The following is a 12,076-nucleotide window of genomic DNA, read 5'->3' on the forward strand; positions in this document are numbered from 1 at the left end:
AAGAACCAAATGTTCTTTCATTTCTAAATCCTCATGCTGTGTCTTATGCAAACCACCCAGAACCAAACACTGTTGCAAAATGTTGAGACGGGTTTTCAACATTACTCATTTGGAGCAGAACTTTTTTGATAGCAGGCAGTATCTCACACAGTCTTAGCATTCATGGAGTATATGAAATTCAGCTTTCCTATCTCCTATCAACAGAACTGAATTGTGAAATTCTAACTGTGTGCTTAGGTATATCACCTGTGTCAGGTAGTGTGTCACAACACCACAAAACTTTGTGCTATGTCCCAGCACCTGCAGTCCTCTCTTAAAAATGCCCCAAACTTCTCATTTCACCACTTCTGATTTTCAGCTCTTATCAGTGTTGATTCTGAACGCAGCAAAGATTTGAAATAAGTAAATTCCCTTTCAGTTCAGTGCTCTAAATAACAACATTGTGGGTTCAGTTGCTTTTGATTCCCAATTTCTTCATAATTAGCACAGGAAAGCAGATGTTTAAAAACTAACATTTAATAGGTATTTTCTATCAGTACAGAGAGAGGTTTTCTTCCGCAGCCACATTTTCTGGACTGGACCGAATCCTTCCACAGCACCACAGTGACTCCTCATTTGTTCAGTGCATGTAGCAACAACAGGAAAAATGCCAAGCCTCATGTGCCCTCTAACACCGTGACCATTTTCTTCTCTGCAGCATGATCCCCAACTGCACAGACAGTATTTTGTTGACTATAATTATAGCCAGATATTATTTTGCATTAAGCGCAGATACCAGCTTGAAGATTCCTCCACTAATTGCTAGATGCATGGTAACTTGCCACTCTGGAGATTTGTACAATTTCTTAATTGTAGCTCAGTTCAGCATACTGCTTGTCAAGTTGTAATTTTCCCTTTGGCTCCTAATTTCAGAGCTCCTTCCTTCCTTCCCTAGTTCGTGTAATACTCTCTATGACTGACTACATTTTATTTTAGCAATTTAGTATTGTTTCAAATTAGCATATGCAATTGCTAAATGTGTTTAAAGTCTTTCTGCACAGGGTTTTTCACATCCTTCAGCAAATGCTTCAGCATCGATTTGTGTTTACATGAAGATATCCCCCTGATTATGAATCCTGTTTTACCTGTTTGATTGCTTTCTGCTGATTACACGCCTGAGCCAGACTTGTAAACAGCAGAAGCTAGATCCCAGCTATTTATGCAAAGTTCCCAGTGACAAGGCCAAATCAGGACACATGATTAGATCAGCATCTGTCCCACCCACACTTGACTAACCTTTTGCAGTTACTCTGCTATTTGAAATAATGTTTTGTTGTTGTGCAGTTTGTGTTTCATACCTAAATTATGAGCATCTTACATGCTACTGAAAAGAGGAGTTTATTTTTCCTAAAAACATACTCTTCAAGGGATCGATCTGCTTCAACTTCCCTTTTCAAAAGGAAAAAATATTTGCAGTACAAACTTGCAAAACACCAAAAGAAACTCCTTCTGAGACAAGCGCATCAAATCCATCCATTTCAGCAACATTAGTAGCCCTCCCAGGGCCACACTACATGGTAACCAAGGCTCTGCTGAGGTGGCTTCAATCTCTTCATTTTATCCCAAGACTGATCTTACTGTTTCCAAGACTTTCAAGTTGATAACTTCCATGTTGAAGCAAGAATGAATGATACTTGAATGCTGCTGGTTGCACAGGCTAGCCTTTCAAAACTAAGTCATGCATACTCTCTCCTGCCACGGTCATAATGCTTCACCATGCCATTCCTAGTGTGGCTCCCTGATCACGACCTGCAGGGGTTTCAGCCTTTATCAACTACACTGAGAACTGACATCTGATGATGACAAAACTGCTGCCATTCTTTAAAGTTATTTTGCCCAGATTGCTCCTGAGCAGCCAGAAGATCCCACAGTGCCCTGCTCCCAGCACATATATGATGCTGCAAGTCGGGAAATATTACCCAGCCTCACGGGAGCTGATTGCTCCACAACCTGTGATTTCTTCCATTTCTACCCAGAAAGTAAATGTCTAGCTCAGCACTTAGCTCCATTAATCTCTGCAACAGTCAAATTCCCCCTTCTGATTGTGATCCACACTTATTCAACACGGCAAAGGATAGTTGAGGTTGCCAGTGCCCTCAACTCAAAAATCATAGCTAGGGAAGTGAAATGCACAACACAGATGACTGCATTTATGGAGAACTGAAGAAATGCCATGTTCCAAATGGAGTACAAATTACATTTCTAGACCAAACTACAGCACTGCAAATACATCACTGATGCTTTAGATGCTGACATTCATTGTCAAATGGGAAGAATTCAGAAATTAATATATAGGATTTTGTGAATATGTGGAAGTCTCAATGGTCCTGGCGCATGAGCCCACGCCCAGAGAAAGACCTATTACTGCTAAAGCATTGCAACAACATATTTGCAGCATATACTGCACTTCCTATACTTTTTGTTGTCCCAGGCTTGAAGGCATCACTATCTACCTTGCATTAGTTTCTCCAGTTTGCCTACCGTACTTAACCTTTGCCTTTAGCAGCTGCCAATATCTGAGAGTAAGAAATTCTCTAACAGGATGGCTCTGCCATAAAGGACAGTTTCCTGAAGGTTTCACTTAACTCAATTTCAAGTTCAGCCTTTGTTGTGAAGAATACTATTTGCAACTGAGGTTGATCCCTTTTTTTCACAAGTACATAAAGACAACAGCATGTGCACTGTAAAGCTATGCAGATTTCTCTAAAACAATGCAGATATGTATTATGATGCAGAAGTATTTAGATGCCAAAAGGCACAAATGAATAGTTCTGCTTACAATTTTCAAATTGTACATCCAACTCAAACAATTTGAAGAAAATTAGTAGCTTAACTTGGCAGACAAAAATGCAAATGATATGTATGCAATCCTTCTACCTCCTGCTCCACCTTAAATTATCAAAGGTTTACAGTACATGGCTCATTTTCGAGACCACCTTTCCAGGTGCTACTTTTTCTTGTTCCTGTATAAATTATCTGTCTGCTCTCCAGTAACCTCTGGAGGATGTTTGCCAGAACGTAAGGTCACACTGGATAGTAGGTGGATTTCTGTAAGTACTCTGCACTTTTATATCTTGACATTTAAATAGTTTTGCAGCATGTGCTTCACTTCAGAAAGCCTCTCATATGCTGAACCACACTGTGACATCTTGTGCATACATTATGTTGTATAAAATACAATTACTGTGATAATGAAATATTTCAGACTGTTCACTTACTTTTCACATAGACATTAAATGTTACGGAGGAGCTGGCATCTGAGTTGGACACAAAAAATGTGTAAATGCCTCCCTCTGTTCCTTTTAATCGGGTAAGGTGAAGTTCGCTAGTATAACTGTAGAGAAAAAAAAAGCATTAGCGACGCTCAGAACTTGCCATCAACTGCTGCACAAAAAGCCAAGACAGAAATTAGTAGTGCACCATCTTCTGCATACACTGTGTGATGGTGCAGGGCCTCCGCGTTCAAGCTGAATTCTTAGTTTAGCTTACAGGCAGCAGTGGCATCATGTAGGTGAGCTGGGAGGCACGCTGGTCCCTCGGTGCACTCAGCTCAGCACTACTCCACACCTCGGCTGGCAGACTTCACACCAGGTACTGCAGTAAGCCTCATTTTGGCAAGACCTTTCAGAAACAATTTTCTTGCCATCTCCACTTTCATCTTTTTTGGAGCAGACTCTAGTTTGCTGTTTCAAAGTGAAATCAATAGCACTTAAAGCCGTTCTTATTACCTGTTATTGCCCACAGTCTTGAACTTGACATAATGGTCTGATGAATTCTGTAATGTTTCGTTCATGTACATCCAGACTTCTTCCTTCGGTTTTGGATACGCCTCATACTCAACTGTTAAATTTCCATTTTGTCCTGCATTTATGTCAATTGTGGTATTCATTGTTGCAAACAAACGGACAAATCCTTTAGCTGATAGCCATAATAGGAAAAGAAAAACAATTTCAGGGCCATTTAGGAGATTGCTGGCACTCTAACCACACTTCAAGATCAGTGATCACACATTCAACTGTGAAACAGGAAACCTGATCTACTAAGCAGAACTTGAGCCCTCACCTGCTGAAACCAAGACCACTAGCTGTATATGTAACAATGAGGCACAGAAAAAAGCAACTGTACATGCTTTAACATAAAGGATTCTATCTCTTAGTGATAAATAGCCTTTAAATGCTTCTGCAAGAATGCAAACATGTGCTTGATCCTACTCCAGTGTTTACATTTTTCAAAAAATCAGTCACTAGCAGTATGGCACATAAAAAACACTAAAAAAGAGCAAAATAAATTGATCACTTATGACAACATAGTAGAATACTCAGTGATTCTTTCTCAAGTGTAATTAAGAATGACATTACAAATGAAGCTATTAAAGACTGTAATTAGAGAAAAATGCACTAAGGCTAAAGGCCTGGATAGCAATTGTCTTAAGCTAAGGCACTTCTGTTCATCTACTGCTGGGTCTTAATCTTTTCTTTGGCGGATGCCATTTATCACTGTGTAGTTCCATTCCAAAATATCACATGGAGCAGCATCCTTACTGCAGTGGTTATAATTTCATTAACGAACTCATCAGCTTCAGGATTACTCACTTTGAAAGACAATTTTTTTCAGTGCTATTACACAAATTCATATGGGAATTATCAGTCTGACAGACAGACTGCAATAACAAGGAAAAAAGCTTGAAAAAGCTGGGAAAGCTTGAATTTAGCCTCAAGTCAATCTCAAATCTCTGCCTCTTCCCACTTTCTGGTGATCAAACTGCTGTGGCCAGCTGGGTACCTGAGCTCATGAAAACCGAAGGCAACAGGCCTTGGTGAAACCATATGGAGCTGACAGAGCACTTGACAGATGTTTCTAAGAAAGGAAGATGTATACTCACAGCAAGCAGGTGTGATATAAAAGTCTCTATTATTTAAAAAAAAAAAAAAAAAAAAAAAGGGAGAGAGAGAGGGGGAGAGAGAGGTGGTTTTAAATCTGGAAATTTAAGATTTTTATTCCCTTTGAGACCTTTTTTCTATTTTCTGTACAATCACATATTCAAAATTATATCCAAGAGCCTGCAAAAAAAATTTATCATCGTTCTGCCAATGTCCAAAACACTGTTCGAGAAACTGTTTATGGTTAGATGAACCAATCATTTAAAAAAGTAACCAGGAAATGTACCAACATAACTTTATTTATTTGAAACCTTTTGGCTAATACTAAAGCCACAGTGATTTAGATTCTGACACAATCTCACAGTCCCTCCAGTTTGTTCTACAGATCACTTCTCATGATGCCGAGAGCTGGTATGGTTTAGAAAGATACAGCTAAATTGACAATGAATGGTGAAAGGAAACCAGGAGACAGAGTTTATTTTATTTTAGGATAGATTTGAGAGGTTTTGGGGAGAAAAGTATCTCAAAAATGAAATATTCCAGCTTTTCTCAGTTATTTTTTACTAAGCACGAACTTTATATTTTACTAAATACAAACTTGTTGGTTTATTTTCAACTTTCTACAATGCTATGCTTTATTTTAGTCATCAGACTTCCAAAAGTCAATCCTTTTTAAAACCATATTTGCATGCATAGTAGTCCTAAGAATTCTAGGTAAGAACTTCCCTCCTCTTGTAACAAAAGCTTTCACATTATTCTCCTCAGGGAAAAGATTTTCTTTCATACTTAATACAGTTTCACTCTTTTACATATGAATCTAGTCTCTTATATTTAAAAAAAAAAAAAAGAGGAAAATGTGTCATGAGCCCTACCCCCTCAAATGGTATAACAAGGTTAACTGCAGTCAGACTTCTGCAGCTAGGCTGGAGATCTATCCACAGAAATCAAGTGCTTCTATTTTCTTTAGGCTACTTGGGAAAGCAAATCAAGCAATGTTATGGGGGTATTTGTCTCCAGAAAAATAGATTTTCTAAGGAAGAGAATACAAGGCCTGGCACACAGCTACAGTCTCAGTTGCCCTTGGTTGTCTTGACCTTAAGGAACTGAAACTATTTTAACCCACTACACAGACTAGGTCAGAATTGTCAAGCATATATCCTTAACTAGTCGATCAAGTTAGTATTTTTTGGCAGCTTTAAAATTTGAATGGCACTGTATATCATATGAGCTAATACACAGCAGCAGAGGTCTAACTCACACTATTAAACAATGGGAGGAGTTTGCTCACTATTAAGGGATATGATCCCCAAACTGAGGGAAGTGATGGATGCTGGATTTACCATGGTGGTGAACTCCAGAGACATTTCATGCTGCCTATACACACTTAAATGTTCCCCACAGCATAATTTTAAATAAAATACGTATATAGCTCCTCCTGAATTAAAGAAACATTGACATGCCAGTGTCAGTGAAATTTCCCATGCTTGGAAGGCAGGTACTGAAGATATGCTTTGTATTTGTGCTGCCAAATTACTAAAGCGTAGGAAAAGTAGTAGGCAAAGGTAAATTACTTGCTTCATTAAGACTGGATTAAATTTTAAATTAAACCAGGAAAGAAAAAAACAGAGAGATGGGTACACTGTTGGGTGGTTGTTCTAAAATCACAATCCAATAACATGCACAGGGCTGCAGAAATTAAAGTAGCTGCACACTCCATAGCCCTTCCTGAACAACCCCCATATGGCACCAAGTCTGCATTAACCTTTTAATGAAGTAACTTAAACATTCAGGATTGGGGAAAAGAAGAGAAAAGGAAGGAAAAGATACTCAGCATCTTCATTTTCCACCTTCCACAATTAGAAATGTTAAGATTTCTACAGGAACTATTTACCTAGTGCTTTCAAGGTTACCGTGGCATTGGTTTTTCCAAAAGGGTTCTCTGCTTGGCAAGTGAATTCTCCAGAATCATTAACTCCCACTGAACGGATGTTCAATGTTAATTTCCTTTCGTATCCGTAATCACCCACATTTCTGCTTCTGCTTGTAACAATCTGTCGGTAAAAAAACAATTAACATCTAAAACACTGTGTATGCAGCATCTTTCCTCAATAAATTAAAAATAGAACTAATTATGACTTCACTATATTAATATTCATAACTTTAAACCAGAATAATAAGCCATCACGACAAACCTGTCACTAGAATCTCTCCATGCAAAACAAGCGTGTGATCAGCTGTCTTTGAGAGACAATGTCCTTTCCCAAGTTCTACCCCTTCCCCTCGTTCTTCCCATCCACAAACCCCACTCTAGGGCACACTTATGTTGCACTTTACTGCTTTTCCATTTGATATTTCAAGACAGAGTGCTTCCAGTCCCACAAAGAACTGGAGAACCCACCTGAGAGAGGCCAGCCCAAAACACAGAGCTGAAAGCCTGTTTTCTCTAAATATTTCAGTCCTGTGAAGAAAAGGGTGTCATGCCCAAGCCAAATCCAGCTTGCCCTAGCTGGACTTTTAATGACGATGAAGGTGAGGAACTGACTGAAGGTTTTATTTGTACAAACAAATCACACAATCGCATAGTATGGTTTGGGCTTTATTTTCTCTATGCAGTTTTGATTCTTTCTGAGCTATACGAACCACCAATAGAAATCTGTTCTGTGTGGAAGTGTTCGCTTACAGCAAGTCCCCAGTTTTCAAAAGTGGTGATAACTCCTTTCAATTTCTTTCCTTTAACCTATTCAGGAAAGATTCTTCATACGTGAATTTTATGTATTCTGTTTCTGTACAAATTTAATGTGATGAGTCAGTATTTAAACAATAAAAGAAAAACCTTGTTATTTACCAGAAGGAACAGAAAGGTCAAACTTTTTTTAGCCAAAAATATTTTCTTCATGGCTTTTACTCATAAAATGAAAAAGCATGAAAACTTAAGGTAAGACTCCAGTTTCAACACATTCTAACACAAAAAGGTGGAGGGAGGAGCAAGAAAAGAAGCGCAGTCCTCAAATGAAAGACTTGTGGTTGACCTTGGCACAGAACCAGAAGCCCCATCTGCAGGTCCCACGCTACCTTTGGTTCACTTAGTGCTCCCCTAGCCCTCGGAGCTGGGTGATGGGATTTCTAGAGCCACAAGCACTTAGTGAGAGAAGCTGTGCCTGATATGTGGCCCCAGGGAATGAGACTCATATTCTGCTGTTTGCCTGAGATTGTGCTATTTATCCAAACACCACACAATCATAGAAGCCCCCTTTTTTTTTTTTTCCATGCACATGTAGAATGAAAATGATGTATTCTAGTCACTGGTATTAACAGTAAAGGTCCAGCCAATTAGCATGGGAACATATATGGCAGGAGTTACCAACAGGTCTTCACAAGGGCTTTTAATTCATTTAAATTTTGGGGTATAGCCAGAAGAGTAGCAGGTGCCCTTAAGCACAAACCAGTGCCTGCGGATTCCTGGGCCCTCTCTTACAGATAGTTTTTTGAAACCCAGCCTGTGTTTCAAGCATCAAGGTGACCAGGGTAGGGGACCTCACTGTTGACAGTCTTCAGCAGAGCTGTGCTGCCAGCAGCCAACTCTCTGGCATATTTAAGTTGTCAATAATTTAATTCCATCATGTCAGCAGCAACTTCAGTGATCACTACAGGCAGTTCACTAGTTCATTTTTCAGGACTTTCCTAATTAGTGAGGCACACCATATAATTTAAATGAATTAATCATTCCTGTGACTGCTTACTACTATTCCTGTCACATACAATCCCATGCTAATTAGCAGGTATTTTACTGTTAATGATAACGACTAGAATATGTAATTTGCAGTCCATGTGTTAATATTTGCAGCTCCCATTGATTGCAATGTGATGTGTAGGCACTCCGTGCTTCCGTATTTAGGCAGCCCAACAGAGGTCACCTAAACTTCACATTGAAGAGCCAAACTTTAGCTTCTGTTTGTGAAGAGAAGCCAGTGCTGATGGTAACCCTGTAACCATGCTCAGTGATCCTGAAGGCCCATATGGGCATGGAAGGGTCACTGAACACTCACCTGTCTGTAGAATGTGTCCCTTTGGGAAGGCAGCAAATCCAAATCCACCACACGCCAGTGATGCAAGGCAAGCACGTGAACATTCACAGTTTGTGTACTGCACTGAAGCATACAAGATGTGGCTAAAGGCACTCACCCCACTTTTGTAAGAAATCCAACTAGCTTGTACGCTGCTATCCACATCCATGATTATGCATGTAACTTCAAATTCTTCCCCTTCTTTGAGAAGCTCATAGCTTTTGGATAAGGTAATGACTGGAAGAGCTTTGTGAACTGGAAAACAATTTAGAAGTGCATTACTTTTCATTAGCTTCAGAGTTTCCAAGGGGGGATAAAAATCAACAGTCATTAACTTTCCAATAAAATTTCAGGCCTCCAAGAGACATTCAAATTTCTTTAACATATTACACACTTGTTTCTTCACAACAAGCACATTTCTGCTTCAATCTCCCTTCAAATTAAATTTAAAATTAGGTAATACTTGTTAGAGCTTAGTAGCTTGCATGATAAACTTGAAAATGTTGAACCATCAGTGAGACACTCATTCCTTGACAGCAATTAAAATGTTGTACTCTAAAAACGCAGTGAAGATCAGTCACTGAAAAAGCACAGCTTTATACTAACTGCAGCTTTGAAATATAAAATAGAGCAGCTGACACAAAGCACTGTCTGCCAGGTCCGTAGCAAGCACCTGGTAGACCTGCTTGGAAGCGTCCGTCCCCAGGCAGGGCACATGCAGCTCGAGGCCTTCAGCACACCTGCCTCTGACAGCACCAAGACCTGTGCTCACAATGACCATTCACAGAAGCAGGGGTGTCTAGAGCCATGGTCACTGACACCTCAGTCACCTGAAAGGTAGGTGCTTACACAACCTGGGTCTTTTCAGGAAAATGTCCCAGATCTACAGCCCTGTGGGCTAGCTATACCCCAGTCATAACTCAAGTGCACTTGAGGACTACGTGTCTCTTACCCAGCAAAGCTCATTACCTCTTTGGATCTTACACAATTTACTTTTCTTAATACTTTAAGTTTTTCTCACTTGTGAGATTCCAGGCTTGTGCTGGTAGAAGTGAACTTCTCACTGTGGCTTTTATGCAGGAAGACTCACTCTTAAATTGTGACTGCAATGTATCAGATAAGGCATTCCAGACTCTCTTCCTGCCTCCGACACAGACTTTGTAGTTGTATTAAATAAATTATATAAAACTTAGAAAAATGCCATGTTTTGCATCTATTCATGTTTTAACAATAATGTTTTCCTCGTATTGCTGCAAGCAGTTATGGGAGGGAACAAAGAACCATGTTTGCTCTCTTGAGATATAAATGCCCAAATAAAAAATCACCCCCCAGCAGTATACAAGGGACATGAGGAAGCCAGTGTAGAATGCATGCTGTGTTCTCACCCGCCAGCAACATCTAAGGACCAAAAAAAAAAAAAAAGCCATAAAGCCCCTCATTGTTTAGAAAAGGGCTAGACGTAAGCACTCCCTGTGTCGAGTAACAGGGCAGTGTATGTCTGAGTACGCAGCACAGTTCCCTGCTTCATGGGCCCCTCTCCTGTCATTCAACACCAGAAGCTCAGGCTGGGGGATTTAAGTGTCATGGTTATGACTACAAAAGTACTGACTACTAAAAGTGAAAACTTTAGTTAAGAATAAAGTGGGACTTCTCACTGTTGTGGATTTGGCATTACAGCACAATAATGACAACAGTGAGGATGACAACACCATGGCACTGTTTTGCTGCTGGTGGCCTCCAGCAGATGCTTCCATTCACTAAACACTTCTTCCCAGAAGGGGAACACAGTGCCTGGGTCCTGCAGGCCACCTACTGCTGTGCACCATCAGATGGCTGCCAGCAACAGATGCCAAGCCAGCACACTGCTGACTGAAGTCACCACTAGTTCCAGCAAGTACAGGCTTCTAGCCCGTAGAAGTGAAATATACCAGTAGGACAACTTGCATTCTATCATGTCAGAGACATGTCAATTGTGTCAATCAACTGTTAAGCAGTTTCTTTCTTTGGCCATCCCTGAAAAAACAGAAAAAAAACTTGTTACAGAACAAACACCAGAGAGAGCAAGAACAGACCTGACTTTTTTAAGTCAAAGGAGAATGCCAGAGATGCCTGCACAGATTAAACTTTTGTTCTCTTTAATTAAAATATTTTATTAGTCATTAAAATCCATTAAAATTCTCAGTATTCATTTCCAAATAACCAGGAAAAAGGCTTCTTCAATTTGCCATATCAAAGTGCAGGCTTCAGACAGCCCCCACTGCTCACCCCACAGCTGAAGAACACAGGTCCAAGCAGGTCAAACCGCCACAGCCATGAAGCAAACAATTCTATGTCCCCTCCTCTCACTGCTGGAAGGACAGCCCTCATTCACAAGCACCAAGGTTGATACTCATGGCAGCTGCCCATCACCCACTCCTAGCACCACTCATCAAATGAGCTGGGAGAAACCCACTGGAAGCCTCTCAGAAAACACAGAGATGGCCACCGGGATCTCCACTCAACACTCCCCATTCAACAACTACCATCTCAATGTGACACCGTGGCCATGTGAACAGAGATGCACTCATAGCAGTAGAAGCAGCGCAGCAAATGTCTGTGCACACAAGCGATGCTGCCTCACTAGACCTCACAGCAGTCTCTGCATCTCCCACACATGTCAACAAAGATGCATTCTCAGCTGAAGCAAGTGATAACTTTATTTAAGGAGCTCAAGAACTACATGGAGAGTAAACTCATGTAGTTGATCCAGCCTGGCTTACTGAACCACTCCCTCTGCTTCCCCTGGGAGTATTTACACAGTAGATCCAAAACACAAAGCCTATCTGCAATACACCGTGCAGCAAAGCACAGGGATTCCTCCTTCCAAACCCCCTGTCCCAGGGTGTGCAAAGATGAAATGTAAGGCTTAATCTACAGGTTTGCAGAGGGCAGTGGTACATCTAGCAGCCAACGTGATCCACCCATGATCTGGAAGCACAGTTGCTGTCATGACCATGAAGATGGAGATAAAGTCCCTCTGTTCCCTCAAGCTCTGCCTCTGCTGAATCTCCCTCCTCAGTGTCATCAGGTTCTTCATGCTGTCACTTGTGGGCA

General features: G+C 40.5%; 1 protein-coding gene across 2 annotated transcripts in view; it reads right to left on the reverse strand.

Moving 5' to 3' along the window:
* Positions 1-12,076, reverse strand: part of KIT (KIT proto-oncogene, receptor tyrosine kinase) — a 51,829-nt gene that overhangs the window by 17,836 nt on the left and 21,917 nt on the right. For both annotated transcript variants that reach the window (XM_048942746.1, XM_048942745.1), the window contains 4 exons: positions 9,102-9,238; positions 6,811-6,970; positions 3,768-3,957; positions 3,258-3,373 (listed from right to left, as the gene is read on the reverse strand). In XM_048942746.1, the coding sequence (XP_048798703.1) occupies positions 3,258-3,373; positions 3,768-3,957; positions 6,811-6,970; positions 9,102-9,238 (603 nt within the window). The remainder of the gene's footprint in view (positions 1-3,257; positions 3,374-3,767; positions 3,958-6,810; positions 6,971-9,101; positions 9,239-12,076) is intronic.

The sequence above is a fragment of the Lagopus muta genome, chromosome 4 (assembly GCF_023343835.1).
Source record: "Lagopus muta isolate bLagMut1 chromosome 4, bLagMut1 primary, whole genome shotgun sequence".
In the NCBI taxonomy this organism is placed as follows: Eukaryota; Metazoa; Chordata; class Aves; order Galliformes; family Phasianidae; genus Lagopus; species Lagopus muta.